The sequence below is a fragment of the Fusarium solani genome, assembly GCF_023522795.1.
Source record: "Fusarium solani strain SB1 chromosome Unknown bctg00000003_1, whole genome shotgun sequence".
Classification (NCBI taxonomy): Eukaryota; Fungi; Ascomycota; class Sordariomycetes; order Hypocreales; family Nectriaceae; genus Fusarium; species Fusarium solani.
The window spans coordinates 418,149-434,181 of record NW_027072154.1 but is presented as its reverse complement, the minus strand read 5'-3'; the positions used below and the strand labels follow the sequence as shown (position 1 = coordinate 434,181).

General features: G+C 51.1%; 5 protein-coding genes across 5 annotated transcripts; 4 read left to right on the top strand and 1 right to left on the bottom strand.

Moving 5' to 3' along the window:
* Window positions 1-829: 829 nt before the first annotated feature.
* Window positions 830-4,455, top strand: MRS44_005691 (uncharacterized protein; the record flags this gene model as incomplete). The annotated part of the gene is made up of 3 exons (XM_046271988.2): window positions 830-3,310; window positions 3,362-3,744; window positions 3,795-4,455. 3 exons carry the CDS (start codon window positions 830-832, stop codon window positions 4,453-4,455), a joined length of 3,525 nt encoding a protein of 1,174 aa, XP_046140753.2.
* A 691-nt stretch (window positions 4,456-5,146) lies between these two features.
* MRS44_005690 (uncharacterized protein) lies at window positions 5,147-8,510 on the top strand (the record flags this gene model as incomplete). The annotated part of the gene is made up of 7 exons (XM_065621494.1): window positions 5,147-5,550; window positions 5,603-6,161; window positions 6,216-6,313; window positions 6,408-6,619; window positions 6,672-7,166; window positions 7,205-8,031; window positions 8,079-8,510. 7 exons carry the CDS (start codon window positions 5,147-5,149, stop codon window positions 8,508-8,510), a joined length of 3,027 nt encoding a protein of 1,008 aa, XP_065477566.1.
* A 763-nt stretch (window positions 8,511-9,273) lies between these two features.
* On the top strand, window positions 9,274-10,970 carry MRS44_005689 (uncharacterized protein; the record flags this gene model as incomplete). The annotated part of the gene is made up of 3 exons (XM_046273401.1): window positions 9,274-9,499; window positions 9,548-10,187; window positions 10,238-10,970. The coding sequence occupies 3 exons, from the start codon at window positions 9,274-9,276 to the stop codon at window positions 10,968-10,970; spliced, it is 1,599 nt and encodes a 532-aa protein (XP_046140755.1).
* A 238-nt stretch (window positions 10,971-11,208) lies between these two features.
* Window positions 11,209-12,760, bottom strand: MRS44_005688 (uncharacterized protein; the record flags this gene model as incomplete). Its single annotated transcript, XM_046279857.2, has 2 exons — window positions 11,209-12,378; window positions 12,464-12,760. 2 exons carry the CDS (start codon window positions 12,758-12,760, stop codon window positions 11,209-11,211), a joined length of 1,467 nt encoding a protein of 488 aa, XP_046140756.2.
* Window positions 12,761-14,710: 1,950 nt separating this feature from the next.
* MRS44_005687 (uncharacterized protein) lies at window positions 14,711-16,018 on the top strand (the record flags this gene model as incomplete). The annotated part of the gene is made up of 4 exons (XM_046281934.2): window positions 14,711-14,899; window positions 14,959-15,337; window positions 15,386-15,503; window positions 15,559-16,018. 4 exons carry the CDS (start codon window positions 14,711-14,713, stop codon window positions 16,016-16,018), a joined length of 1,146 nt encoding a protein of 381 aa, XP_046140757.1.
* Between the last annotated feature and the right edge of the window lie 15 nt (window positions 16,019-16,033).

Here is a 16,033-nt window from a genome sequence, read left to right as displayed (position 1 = left end):
AGAATCCGCTCCCCTTTCATTCCTTTCGCACCTTATCACAGTCCCGATCTGCGCCCTATTCTTGAGGATTACGCCTCTCGAAAAATACCAGCTTAATCACAGATAAAACCTAGGGGTGGAAAATCCGTTTCTGTTGGAAAAGCAGCCGTGAACGTCTGGACCTGGCAGGTCCAGATGTTCACTACGCGTAATCTACAAGCTCTTTGAAGGGCAAGCATTTGCAACTGGATAAAGGGGGGATTAGACGTATGTATTCATTTTAGGCTCTGTCTGAGCTTATGAGGCTACTAAAAATATTTGAAACATTGTCGAATTGCGTTCAATTTAGGCCGTTTCTTGACAGTTCAGGCATATAGGAGTTTGGTGGGCTATTGCAGGGAAGCCCATAGCACCGTGTTCCAACAATCCGCCAGAGTAATACAATCAATACCTCTACTGGAGTATAACACCATCGCAACCCGCTATGACTGGTGAAGGAGGAGGGGGTAAAGTTGCCCAATCGACAAAAGTGTTTTTGCCAAGGAGATGCCGCTTGGCGGTGCTGCCGGATTCCCATTTCTGCAGGGTGTTGCTGAGGCTGTGTTGAGGCTATGCTGAAATTGCGCCGCGCCAAAACCGAGAAGTGAAATCCGATGATGAGAGCAAAAAGGAACATCAATAGAACATCAGGCGCCTTTCCCTTTGCCTAAGCCGAAGTTTTATATCAGCAAGCACAGGGGATCTGGTACTAACGGTCATCTATGTCTATTGCTCGCGTTCTTTACTTCTCCATGGCATTGCAAGGTTCCATCGGCTTGCTACAACAAAATCAGACCCCTCGGAATAGAATATGGAAGACGAGATAAGTCAAGCACCACCCGTCGGTGAGCATCGCAACGACCCGCTGCAGGTCAACAAATCCGGAACCGAGCCTGCTTTTCGACTTGACGAAGACGAGCAGGTCCCCGGCAACAAGTTCGCCTTCTCCGCCGCGCAACTCCACAAACTATTCGAATCTCGAACCAACAATGCTCTGCGCGCCTTTGGTGGTCTTGCTGGGCTTTCAGCCGGCGTGAGAACCAATGTGAAAGCAGGGCTTTCCGCCGACGAGGATGTGCTGGACGGTTTCGTTTCGCTCCAAGACGCCATTCAAGGTGTCGGCACTCTAAAGGGATCGCGGCAGGACGGTCTAGCGACCTCGACTCCTGGAGGGTTTGCCGATCGTCGGAGGGTTTACGGCGAGAACCGCGTTCCGAAGAATAAGCCAAAGACTTTTCTACAGCTTCTCTGGCTTGCTTTCGATGACAAGCTCATGTTCCTCCTCACCGCTTCGGCGACCGTCTCTCTCGCCCTGGGCATATATCAGTCGGTCACCAATAAGGAGGGAGGAGCTCGCCTCGAGTGGGTTGAAGGAGTTGCCATCCTCATTGCTGTCATCGTTATCGTCCTCGCCACCGCAATCAACGATTACCAAAAGAACTACAAGTTTCAGAAGCTGAACGAGAAGAAGGAAGAGCGCATTGTCACGGTAACTCGCTCCGGGCAGCATCGATCCATCTCTGTGTTTGACGTCCTGGTTGGCGACGTCATGCACCTTGAGGCTGGAGAGGTTGCACCAGCCGATGGAATACTAATCGAGGGGTTCGATATCCAGTGTGATGAGTCGCCATTGACTGGAGAGTCTGAACTTATCGTCAAGACCCCGGCATGCGTCCAAGGGTCCGGTGATTCATTCATCCTCAGCGGCACAAGAGTCGAGACTGGAGTAGGGACTTGCCTCATTCTTTCGGTCGGTGTCAACTCAACCTACGGAAAGATCATGATGTCCCTCCAGGATGACGTGCAAGAAACACCACTGCAGCAGAAGCTTGGTGTGCTCGCCCAGTACATCATCAACTTCGGTCTCGCCGCTGGTCTTGTCTTCTTCACCATTCTCTTCATCCGTTTCCTAGTTCAGCTTAAGGACATAGAGGGTGGCCCAGAAGCCAAGGGCCACGAATTTCTAGAAGTTCTTATCCTCTCCATCACCGTCGTTGTTATTGCCGTGCCTGAAGGCCTGCCTCTTACCGTCACGCTGTCACTGGCCTTTGCAACTACACGGATGCTGAAGGATAATAACCTCGTTCGGCTTCTTCGCTCTTGCGAAACAATGGGGAATGCTACTACAGTTTGCTCAGATAAGACTGGTACGCTTACCCAGAACAAGATGACTGTGGTTACAGGCATTATTGGTGCCTCCGAGGCGTTTGCAGACGTCTCGGGCCCCCTTGTGGCTGAAACCTGCCAACAACCTCCACAAACACCTCCCACGGCGCACGCGTTGGTGTCATCAATCTGTCAAGAGGCACGAGACGTCCTCAAGGCAAGCTCGGCCTTGAACTCGACCGCTATCGAAGCCGGGGGAGTGGGCCAGTTCATCGGATCAAGCACAGAGACTGCCCTACTCAACTTCGCTTCCGACCATCTCGGCATGCAGGACCTCAGCGAAGAACGAGCAAACTGGAACATTGTTCATATGGTTCCATTCAATGCCGCCCGAAAATGGATGGCCACTGTCGTACGGACGCCAACCGGGCGGCATCGTCTTCTAGTCAAGGGAGCTGCCGAGGTGATCGTGGATAAGTGCACTGGAACGCTACAAGACCCCAAGACCAGCATGGCCACCAAGACTCTAATGGCAGTTGACTTGGATGGCTTGAAAATCAAGATGCAGAATTACGCCAAGAGATCACTTCGCGTGATTGCTCTTGCATACCGGGACCTGGACGACTGGCCTGCACATGATCAACACATGGATGCCGAGAGCATTGCCACTCTTTCCGATTTGGTTCTCCTGGGAGTAATCGGACTCCGCGATCCCTTGCGCCCCGAGATTGTTGACTCAGTCCGGCAATGTCAGTCCGCCGGCGTCTTTGTTCGTATGGTGACTGGTGACAACTTCTTCACGGCTAAAGCAATCGCCTCGGAATGTGGCATTTATACTGCTGGCGGAATCGCCATGGACGGGCCAACCTTTCGACGTTTGACATTGGAGCAGCTCAACCTTGTTGTTCCACGTCTCCAAGTGCTCGCCCGATCTAGCCCCGACGATAAGCTTCTCCTCGTTTCGCACTTGAAGGGCATGGGCGAGGTGGTTGCTGTCACGGGCGACGGGACAAATGATGCATTGGCGTTGAAGGCTGCCGACATTGGGTTTTCTATGGGTATTTCTGGGACTGAAGTAGCCAAAGAGGCTTCAGACATCATCTTGATGGATGACAACTTTACCTCCATCGTGAAAGCTATCGGTTGGGGTCGAGCCGTGAACGATGCTGCCAAAAAGTTCCTCCAGGTGTGTTACCATTCAAAATACTCTCGGCTGCCAAAATTCTAACTCTTCAAGTTCCAATTCACCATCAACATCACCGCAGGCACTTTGACTATCATGTCGGCCCTCGTCGGCGGCACGGATTCCTCCGTCTTTACAGTTGTGCAACTTCTCTGGATCAACCTCATCATGGACACGTTTGCCGCACTCGCCTTGAGTACCGATTTTCCTACCGATGATTTGTTTTCGCGAAAGCCAGAACCGAGGACGGCTTCGGTGTTAACCACAACAATGTGGAAGATGATTATGGGGCAGAGTATCTATCAGCTGGCTGTCATCTTTACCCTCCACTATGCTGGTGGACGTCTCTTTGGCTATCGTGGTGATAATGAGGAGAAGCACTTGCAGACCATGGTATTTAACATCTATGTTCTCATGCAATTCTTTAACCAATTCAAGTTTGTCTCTCATTTGTTTACATACCCGGGTCATTCTAACAAAAATCCAGTTCACGACGGTCCGACAACAAGCTCAACTTGTTCGAAGGGGTCCTGAAAAACCCTTGGTTCTTCTTCGTCCAAGTAGTCACGCTCGCGGGCCAAATCGTCATTATATTCTTCGGTGGAGAGGCATTTCAGACAGTTCGGCTTAGTGGCGCTGAATGGGGATGGTCGATGTTGTTTGGCTTACTGACTCTTCCTGTGGGCGTTGCCATACGGTTGATCCCTGATGCTCTGGTGCACAAGCTGAGTATTGTCTCTGAATACTGCTTATCTATCAAATGGCCGCGTCGCCCCATTGGAGATCACGAACAAGAAGCGGTTCAACACCGTCGGTCTGTTGGCCAACGTTTTAAGGCCATCCTTCCAAGTGTCTTTGCCTCAAAGGCCCCTCTGAGAGACACACAGAGTCATGGTGCAGATGCGCATATCAACTTTCATCTGTCACATCAAACTCCTCAACAGTCTGCTGGTGCCGTTGAAGAGTTTGATTTGGCCGGGGCTGTCGACTCTGCGAGGTATGGCACCGGAGACCCTCATCCCGCTTTCGAGGTGCACCCAGACACGTTGAAGGAGGACCCGGTGATCCAGGACTTTGCCTCTGGAGGCAATATGCCGCCGAGCCAGAACCCGGGGCTGCTCCGATACGTGGCAAGATTCTCGCAGTGAACCTGAAAACATACGCTAGGTAGTTGTTGATCTCAATGGCGTCTGGGTAAGAGTCCATCAACAACAATAACAAGAAGACTTAGCTATCAATAAAAGCAGGTATTGAATCTAAAATAATAGGAGAAGAGCCATGCGGGAGGAAACTATCGGTCAAAGACAGCGCAATGCTGCTGCCCAGGTCAACGTATGTGTTGACGGCCAGTACCTGTTAGAGAGCCAACATGATGCGTTCGGCTGCCGAAAGTCTCAACATCCCGTCCTCTGACCAGCATGCAGGAATTCGTAGGTAGCTTGTAGCAAATAAGAAGCAGGCTGTTCAACAAAGCTCATCTTGGCAAAAATCGTACGTACTCTATTGCCAAGCCTGATTTGATGAGCGGCCTCGTTCAGTGGCCGCCAAAAGGCAACCGGCACAGCCCGCATAAGCCTCATGCAAGTTCAGAAGCTCTAGCAAATAGAGTCAAGCAGTTAACTGCCAGCTCCTACAGGTTGGCACATGACAACAAAATGAGGCCACGGGCAAACTTCAAGGCAGAGCGCAGAAGTGAGGCTGGCTGTCTCACACAGCCCCCGCTCATCAACATATTTTCTCTCACCTTCAGTTCCATTCCATCTACAGTATCTTTCTATCCCCTTCAGAGTATCTATCTTCAGAAGCACAATAACCGCTGTAGTCTTCCACTACGACAAGATGGCCGAGGTGGTGGGCCTCATCACCGGCGTCGCAGGCCTCACACCCTTGGTCGCTGGCATTGTCGGCGGCATCAGACGATTGCGACGCATCCGCAAAGACTCGACAGAAATTCCAAAAGGACTTGACGCTCTAATCAGGGATTTGGAATTTCTACAGTGGGCCATGGAAATTACCAATCCCACACTCGACGCCTTCAGCGCAAACTATTGCCAGAAAAGCATCACTGCCGTCATCAAAGGCATTGAAGAGTTGCTGGATAAATTCCCACTGAAATTCATCTCAAGCGGCAAGAAGCCCGGGCTAAAAGAAGCATGGGATCTACGCCATTGGGAGGAGGATGTCAAGTCACTGCGAAAAACCGCCAGCCAGGCGAAGCAGGATTTGGGATTGTGCTTGCAGTTGTTCGTCGATCTGTGATTGTGTATAGGTCCATTACTGACTAGGTCTTTACAGTGCACCGAGCACGCTTCAGGCAAAGAATCCGGGGATATCTTCGAGCTCCGAAGCCTCCAGTTCATCTACTTCAGTGACGGAATCTGAAGCGCTATCGTCTTTCTCCCCTCTTAAGTACACACCTCCTCGACGAATCGTGCGGCAGGATTGCACAATCAAAGCGTGCTCCTGTTCATGCCATCGAATTTCCCGAATATCAAGACGATTCTGGCGTTTGGACTACACTGGTCTATTTCCGCCCGGCAACAAATGCGACCAGCCAACGTGCACAGCCTCAGCCTACGGATTTCGCCTAAGGGTGGCGCTCTCGCAACTGGGGATCCCTTGGTCAGTGACCATGGGCTTCCGCCTTCTGGCAGGAATTGGGAGCTTTAGCATCCATCCAGCCCTTCAGGTGGAACGAGTCGTCCCGTACACGTCTCTGGGATTTGAGATAATCTGGAAGTTTAAGCACCGATTCATAAATGCGAATGAAGCGTGTATGGCGTTCCGAAAACTTGCACAGGAAGACCCAAGTTTCCACCTTCATATTGATCCGTCTGGGTCTTCGTACGTTGAGGTGAGAATACATCCAACCTGGGTTTTCCCTTGTCTGTTCTAACCAGTCGACAAGACACTTCTAGAGGAGCCTTGGGGATACATGGAGATGAGCTGGGCGGGAGACTCGGAGTGGTGGTTAAATGGCCAACTAAACCTACTCCGAGTCCTGATGTGCGAATTAAAGGTGGCTAGGGGAGCAAGGAACAAAAGGCAAGTGAAAGAATCTTGAAGGGCATAGATTGATGCAAATTAACCGCTGAACTAGCTTCCTCGCCAACTGTGCAAGTTGGTCCCACAAAAGTGCACATGTGGTCCTGCTAGAGACTGCATTGGAGTCTGGATTCGATCCAACAGCAATCGACTCACCACAGTTTGGTGAATGGTCACAGCCATATTCATCCTACATGCCTCTCTCGCAATGGGTCCTGGACCCATTCTTTCTCCAGTTTCTCACCCTCGTATGCAAGAATAACCAAGGTAAGGCTTTGGATCTGGCACGATAGCATGGAAGTAACGCTTAATAACACAGGGTTTGCTGGGATGACACCTCTTCACGAAGTTATACTCTTTGGACAGCCTGAAGATGTACATTATTGGGCTGAACGGTCAGAAAAGAACGAGAGGAACTTCTTGGGCCAAACACCTCTGCATCCAGCCGTTTCCAAACCCCAGCATCTGCAGGCAATTCTCGACGCCGGCCATGATCCAGATGCTATTGATGCAAATGGGTTTACGCCCCTGATGTATTCGGCGGCTTCCAATGCAATTGGCGCAGCAAGGATACTGATTCGTGCTGGTGCCGACCCTCTCATGAGGCATAGGAGGCTTGATTTCGCTTTCACCAGCTTCGCGGTTGCTCGTTGCAACTGGGACTGCATCACGGAACTTTTTAGTTTTTTTGATGACGAGGCCATGCACATCACATCAGAAGTGCTTGCACAGCAGGCCGTTTCGGTTCTCTTCCTATACTCCTACCGACCCCGTTGCAGGAAGGAAGCGACTGTCTACTGCACTGGCTTTCTAGGTGCAAGTCACTAAATTTTGGCCTTACAACTCTACCAGGAAACAACCACATGAAAATGATGGAGGGTAGGACTCTCCTTCATTATGCTGGCTCGGTCAATGATGTGGATGCTTTGCTTGACCATAGTTCCAGTATCATCAATCAGGTGGACCAGAATGGTCAGCACGCTCTGATGAGAGTTGTTGCTCAGACACGGCTTTCTGGTCTGGAGCCTCTGATTGGGCGTTTGGTGAATTCTGGTGCTGACATCAACCTACAAGACAAGAGAGGTCACACTGCCTGCCACATTATGATGCAACGCTTTTCACAATCGGAGTCATTGACCATCAAGGGAATGCTGGACTTTCTACATGCCCTAGTGACTCTTGGGGCAGATGTTCTGAGACCTGACAACTGCAAATGCTCTTGCTCGGTGTCAGGCTGTCTCCCAACAGTACCAGATCTATCAAAAGCGATCCTCTCTCCCGGGGAACCGGCAGGAGGTTCAGTTGTCCTGTTGATAGAATGGATCATTCTTATCTTTGAAACTTGCGGGATAGAAACAGCCAGGCAAACTCTCCTGGCCACCATTCGACGAGCACAGCACGAAAAGCTTGACATGACGCATACCTGCTGCCAGCGGAGGATAGCTTCTTGTCCCCCTGAGGACCGTTACCCAGACCCAATGCCTGAGGATGATATTAATGAAATCCTAGAAGAAGAATCCGAGTTTAGTAAAATCCTAGACGACGAGATGGAGCACGAGTCGGAGAGAGAGTTCAACTCCCTCTTACGAAGTGCCATTCTGTATACGAAACCTCCCATGGACAAAACTATTCAACGACTAGGATTAATATCTTTCTTCAGCACGATGATACCAAATTTTGTAAGTTCTTAGTCTCACCTTCCCGGATAATATTCATTTCTGTCCAGCATGGGTATCACGTGGACCGCGAAAATGATCGCTTTGTCCCCGATGAACCTGATCCCCCCGATGCGCCAAAACTTCGTGGGAACGTTATCATATGCATTGCTTCGTATGCCTTGTGGCTTGAACGACAGTTCTGTAAGAAGGAGAGTTCGGATCATATGAAGGTAAATTCTTGGAGAGTTGGTTACCTTCGAAGGCTCTCCTGGTTGTACTACATCTGCAGTGTCTTGGAGGTTTCCATTGAGGAACTGGTCGAGGAGTTACGTCGTCAAGCCGCAGGTCCCGACAATCGGCCTGACGAGAAGAAAACTATCAATGGTGATGTCCAGCACTTCTGTCAGTCATGGGAAGAATGGAGGGTCAAAGGGCCAGCGATGGGGGTTGATTCTACTGATGGATTCGCTGACTGGCCCTTAGAGGAGGGAAGCGACTAGGATGTGACAGTTTCTTGTACGGTATGCTTTCTTGACGGATCTTCAAGAGAACAATTTTCATCTCGTCATCATCCAAGATACCGACTGCGGGGTGAAGGTCATTGTCTCCACAGGTCGTATGTCATGCCGAGATAAACTCCTCACGATCGACTCGAGGCCCCTGTTGCTTTGACTCTTGTCTTGTCGATCCCTATCGAAAGAGGGGTCTGGTCCTTACCCTGCTTAATTGCCATTTTTGGGCAGCAACAACGCCTCGGTGGTTATCAAGTCTCGTTTCATATCCCTGGTGGTTGCATTGGTATCCCCTGCTCGATCATGCCGGTCCTACGTGATTAGCTACCCAGATATAATCTTTTCCTTCTATGAGCAGAACAAATATCCCTATCGTCAAAAACCTAGTTGACCGTTGTTCCCCCGCCCCCGCTTAACCTTGATAACCTTACACCAGGTTGCATACGACCCACCAATGTCGTACCCAGCTTCCTTTTCAAGTAATGGCGCCGAGTGCCAAGAAGGACTCATTGACCCAGGCATTTTCAGTACGGCCACTAGTCACGCCGTTTGTTTCTATCAAGAAGGTCCTATTGTCAGAGGATGCCGGGGTATTTGCCGACGGTTGGCCGATGGTTGAGAGACGGAGGTCAAAAGTAATACCGCCGATTTTGTTATGGGTCGGGCCGATATAAGAAGGGATGCTCGTCATCGTTCAAGTTCTGTAGCTCTTGACACTTTTGAGTTGGTCGTCTTTGTTAAGAAAGCTGAAATGTTCGGTAGGGCAGTTACTCTGATCGGCCTTTCGGTCGTATCAGTCGCCAGTGCAACTCAATATGGCTACAACCATGTTCCTACGCAAAAGAACACGGACCTCGTTGCCGCCAATTTCAAGGACGTCGACATAGACTTGTACTCTCCGGCTTTTCTTAACCCCGACAAGATCCAAGCTGGGTTCTCAGAGGGTACACAAGGCGCAACTTCTCAAGATGACTTTGGTCAGTATTTGGCGTACTTATCGGATCTCCTTGACTAACGATACGCAGAGGCCTTTGTGGAAGAGATTGCTGCCAAGAATGATTACATGACCTACAACACAGCCAACTTCACATCTGAAGAGCTCCGCCCATTCCCATACGTCAAGCTCTCTACCTCTGGAGGTCCCAAGGCCAAGAACAAGGTCCGCGTCTGGATCCAAGGCGCCGTTCACGGCAATGAGCCTGCAGGCGATGAATCTCTCCTCGCTCTCCTGGGCAAGTTTGACGCCGAGCCCAAGTGGGCGTCCAAGATACTCAAGGATCTCGAGATTGTCGTCTTGCCTCGCTACAACCCCGACGGCGTCTTTTACTTCCAGCGTGAGCTTCCTGCAAACTATGATCCCAACCGTGATCACATCAAGCTCGCTCGCCAGCAGACACGCAACATCAAGAAGCTCTTCAGCGAGTTTGCGCCTCATGTCGTCGTTGATATGCACGAGTACGGGGCTTACGGCAAATTTGGTCGATACATGCAGGCCGCCGATGGACTGTTTTCTGCGGCCAAGAATCTTAACATCAACAAGGACATCCGAGAGTTGTCCGAGAAGCTGTTTGCCAAGAACATTGGCAAGGCTATGGATAAGGCTGGTCTGAGGTGGGAGCCGTATGTCACTGGTGCTACGAGCTCTAATCCTGACTTTGTCCCTACGTAAGTTTGCCTTAACTATTCTATTGGTTATCGTCTGACTCAAGTCGCAGATTTGCTGAAGCCGGCTCTGATGCCAAGATTGGCCGCAACGCCATGGGTCTTACCCAGTCCATCACATTCCTCATTGAAATGCGAGGTATTGGCATCGCCGAGCAGCAGTTCCAAAGACGAACTGCTGCTGGTCTCACCATGGTCGGCGCCATCGTGGAGACCGCTGCCAACAACGCGGACAAGGTCCGAAAGACTGTCGAGGGCGGTATCAAGAAGTTCATCAACTCCAAGGACCCCATCGTAATTACCGACTCGTCCAAGGTCCAGGACCGACTTTTCACAATGATTGACCACACCAACGGCTCTGTTGTCAAGGTTCCCGTAAAGTTTGCTTCCACTACGCCCACCACTGCCAACCTGACCCGCTCTCGGCCTGAGGCATATCTCATCCCTGTCGCTTGGGCCGATCTTGCTGAGCGCCTACGTGTCTCTGGACTCGAGGTTGAGACGTTGAAGAGTGAGTGGAGTGGCACTGCCGAGGCTTTGACCATTACCTCCTCCAAGCTCAGCACCAGCTATTATGAGGGCGTTGTGCTCGCCACGGTTACCGCCGAGGCCAAGGAGCGAGAGCTGAAGTTGCCAGCTGGAAGCTTCCTCGTTAGCACGCGGCAGAAGAACGCTGGACTGGCGATCAATGCCTTGGAGCCTGAGAATATTGACTCTTATGCGAGCTTCAACATTATCCCAGTGGAGAAGGGCGACGAGTATCCCATCTTCAGGGTCTTGCCGTAAGGGACTCAAGAGAGACATAACTAGCCATGAGCAGTTCAATACATGTACATGGATTCATGTACTATAGATGAATGAATATACATATCATACCAAACAACGAACACCCCTGAGTGGATACCATAACTATGTCCGCTGGCGGGGAGTAAGGATGCAAGGAATATCACTATGATACATGAACCAAGAGTTGTGATATTTCCACTCATGGTCAGGGCTTGTAAGTTTGACCTAAAATAGCATGTCAGTTTGCTCCAGCAGGGATATGGGAGACCCTTACATCGTAGTTGGCATATAGTGTAGCAAACAGCTTGTACATCTCAATCTTGGCCATATGCTTGCCCATACACACACGTGTACCGTGACCAAACATCAGCTCGGTGCACTCATGCATGCGTCGGAATCGTTGAGTGTATTCATCCTCTGTCTCGTCGTCTCTTCGCAGCCATCGCTCAGGTCGGAATGTGTCAACATCGTCACCAAAAACACCAGCGTCACGGGTGACAACACATGGGTTGATACCGACCTTGGTGTTGGCGGGGATGAAGCGGCCATCTGGAAGCTCGAAACCACCCTCAGGTACCTCTCGCTCAAGCATGAGGCCAACAGCAGGGGCAATACGCATAGACTCTCGCATGACAGCATCAAAGTACGTCAACTGGCTGATCTCCTTCCATTGGGGCACGGGAAGGGATAGGTTGGCAGACTCAATCTCTGCGATCAGCTTCTTGTAAACGGCAGGGTCCTTGACGACGTGATAAGCCACTGAGCGCATGGCACCAGCCGTAGAGTCGCCACCGGCAAGAACGTTTAGCATCAGCCAGTTGATGACCTGGTTGTCGTCGACAAAGTCGTGTGTATCCTTAAGGCCGTTGTACTTGTCGATGAATAAGTCTACTGGCTTGCGCTTGGCTGCGCCAGAAGCAACCTGCTGCTGGTACTCGGTGAGGATTTTGACGGTGTACACGAAGCCGTTGACAAGAGGGCGAGGACCAATTCGCCAGACGGGGTTCTTGTCAAGCCACTCATCAAGCCATGGGATCTGACTGACGGGCGCGAAATACTTCAGGCCTGCTGTGCTCTCAGCGATGATACCACCGACGTCGCCACCCTCTTCCATGAAGCTGTAATGCCGTCCAAAGCTGATATTGGCGGCAGCATCCCAAGCATAGTAAGCGACCCAGTCATCCATCTTACAGACGTCACCCGTACTGGCAAAACGTCTGTCCAGGTGGCCGACGAGCTCATTGAGGGTCTCATCCATGACAGGCTCGAGATCGAGGATCTTGGTGAAGGTCCAGAAACCTCCGATTGGCTTGGTGTACTTTGCATGGAAGTTCTTGTCTGCCGTGTTGAAGATGTTTTGGATGCGCTGGCCGTTGACAACGACGTCATTGGGACGGTACATGTTACTCTGCTACCGTCAACTCGTGCTCTACTCTAGCTATACTACCGACATGGGTCCCAAGGCAACTGCTTGAAAGTGAACACTTGCTTACCTTGCGCCAGGGGTTCTTCGTCGTATAAATGACCCGGATCAAGTCTGGATCACTGATACTGATAGCATTAGGGCCGACACGCACGGCAGGGCCCCATTTCTTGTGCCATCCACGTGTGGTGCTGTCGACATGGCCCTGGGTGGTGAGACCAGCACGGTAAAAGTCTGTAAACTTGGCCAGAAAGGGGCCTGGAATGTGCTTGAGGGGTGAAAGGAAAAACTCGTAAAGGACTCGAGCAACAATGAGAGCCACGCCTCCGTAGTGGACGTAGGTAAACGAGATTGTTGAGAGAGCCATGATCTACACGGAACACTCCCCAGAATGAGCACTAACCAGGGATACCGTGAGAAAATGCAAGTCAGAAGGAAGGAAAGACAAAAGATAATATTACGCATGAAGAAGAGGAAAGAGAAGATTCCGGTGGAGAGGGGGTTTCAAAACAGCCAACTCTTGCATTTCGCCTCTGCGTCTGAGATGTGACAGACTGCAGCCAACAAGGGACCCTCAATTAGTATTGATTCTCCGCCGCTGCAGCCGCGGGGGCAGGGGATCCATGGCGGCATGGTTCATGATGCTAAGCAGCCTTTTCACTGTAGAGGTGTTGTTGATCTGCGGAGAGGGAGAAATCAACGCAGAGGAGTGCGCTAGGGGAATGATGGTTCCACATTGTCGCCAGGGGTGGTGATGTTGGTTTTGGGAGGAGAGAGACGGGAGGCACGTGGGGAATCGGATGTTGAATGCAGTTCAGTCCAGTTCAGTCCGTATGGATACACAACTAAAGACGGTATTTTCTTTGTTCATACGGGAAGAATGCAACATCAACGGCAACGTTGGAGCCCGTTTCTCTCCAAGATCGCGATCCGCTAAGATCGAGAGATTTACTTTCGGGGAGCCGGAAGTGCGGGCCACACGGACCCCGGCCAATATGTGACCCATCATAAGAACCTTCGACATTACCGAGAACTGACTGAGAGGAAGGACCAGGAGTTCTTGAAAAGAGGCTGATTGAATGAAACCTCGCTTCCATCGTTCCTGCAGAGCAATCAGAGAAAAGGGGATAAAGAATTGTCGATCTTGCCGTGGGTGAGGCTCGGCGGGAGAGACAATGACTGGGTGAACAAGTGCCTTGTTGAATGGGATGCGAAAATCTCCGCAGGCTAGGGAACGGGTGCGGTAGCGGCCGCAGCTAGAGGATGCTATCCCCCACCGTCAACGGTCAGTCTCAAAGGAGGAAGCATTGCGCGTGGGCATGATCTGATGTGATTCAGGAGATCTTCAAGACCCAGCATGATGCTCCATGCAGCTGAATGCCACCAAGGAGCCCATGTTACAGGTAATTGGTAATTACCCAGGACTGTGCTCCTGGAAGACGCTGTGAGAAGCTTGGCGGGGAAAAGCAAAGTGTTGTTGGTTCAGGACACGCGGCAGGTTTCCAGGACCGTGGTTCGCACATTTCTTTACCCATTGAGACATTCTGTCTGCAGATAGACACTCTTGAGGGCCCCATTGGCTTTCGATTACTTTCGCAAACGATGCTACAGTCCACACCTCGCCAATCTACATCCTCAACCTCACTGCTACACCAAGCCATCTCCATTCTTCAGCTCGGCTACCCGTCGACGGCACAGCCGGGCCCTGTCCCCCGGTCCTTGCTCGATTACCTTTGGGTCTGCCCGCGTCTCTAGCCTGGCCCTAACGCCCCGAGATCCCTGCAAGTCTTGTTTCCTCGTTACAGTCTCCTCCACACATTCGCCTCATGCTTGAAGATGAGGAAAATCCTTTGACTGGTCATGTTCTCTGACAGTATGAAGCACAGTATTGTCTGGAGTACAGATATCCATGGCCATCCATCCATGAGGCTGCATATCCTGGAACCCCCTGGGCCACATCCTTCTTTTCTTTTTCTTACAGGTTTTTTTCTTTCTTTCTTCTTGAACCCAGACTCGGGCGGAACCTTCTCCGGTTTCGCCTCTTTGTCGATGAACCTATTGTTTCTCTGCGGCATGGATTAGTGCCACTTTGTTCGTTTCGTCAGTAATGTGGCTGGGAGAACAAGACTATTCTTCTCGATGCTCGAATCACTGCAGCATTCAGCTGTCTTTGTCTCTCCTTATTTGTACATTTCTCAATAACGAATACTTGGCTTCGAAGATATAAGGGCAGACGAAAAACACGACCGAACGAGATCGATCATCAGGAGGTGGGGGAAGACAGCTTTAACGATCGACCTGAGACACTGCATCTACAATGGTAGCAGCAGCAGTTGAACCAACAACATCGCCGGAAGGCCTCGCCGATACTCGTGGGCCCATCATCCGCTCCGTCACATGGCTCTCGGTCATTGTTCCCATCATTCTCGTCTCTCTCAGAGCGTACACGCGACTGTTCCTACGGAAGGTCTTCGGTCTTGATGACTGGGTCATTGTCTTTGCTCTGGTACGAGGCTCTCTTGACACAACCTCAGACTCTTTGAAGGCTGACCCCCGAACCAACAGATCCTCCTCATTTGCTACGGCGCCATCATCGAAGCCGCTGTGCAAAAAGGCCTCGGCCATCACCTCCAATGGGTCCTCACCAACATCCCTCAGAATGCTGTCTCCATCGCTCTCCTCGGTCAAGTCTCGCAGCCCTTCGTCGTCATGTCGTGCGCTATGGGCAAGACGTCTTTCTCCATCAGCTTGATGCGTCTGGCAACGCAACGCGGGATTCATCTGTTCCTTTGGTTTGTCGTTGTTTCCATGGTCATTCTGCACATTCTCATCTCCATCATCGTGTTTGTGCGGTGCAAGGATCCGAGGACGACGTGGAACCCGGCTATTGTGAGCGAGTGTTGGCATCCTGATACCTACCTTGGTGTCATGTACTTTATCGGGGGTAAGAAACGTACGCTCTCGCATCTGTTACCGCGCTGACTTGTCCAAGCATACTCTGCTGCTACCGATTTTGTCCTTGCTCTGCTGCCCTGGGCCATGCTCTGGAACCTCAACATGAAGAAGAAGGAAAAGTTCGGCGTTGCCATTGCTATGAGCCTTGGTGTTTTGTAGGTCTCGCATCGTACCTCAATGTCCTCTATACCCTGCTAACGCGTCTTACAGCGCTGGATCCATCGCCATCATCAAATGCACCAAGCTCAAGGCCAACGCAACAAGTACCGACCCAACCTACGACGTCGGCGAACTCCTCTTGTGGGCCGGCGCTGAGAACGCCCTCATCATCACCGCCGCTTGCCTTCCCTGCCTACGACCCATGCTACGCGCCATCTTTCCGTCGACTGTCAAGTCGAGCGAGAACTCGCATCCCCTCAAGAACATCTCGAATAACATCATGTTCATCCCAAAGCACAAGGCCGGCCAATGGAGCGCCATTGTCGAGACTGAGGCCCATCCGGACCATACTTCCGATAACCAGAGCGATCGGAGTATTCTCAAGGAACATCGAGGTGCTTTAGAGAGTCAGCATAGAGGCAGCGTGCATGGACATGGCAGCTCTGATGGCCATCACGGAGTCCATGTCAAAAAGACACTGGATGTGGACATTTCGTATGACAAGAACTAGATGTCACTTGTTGAA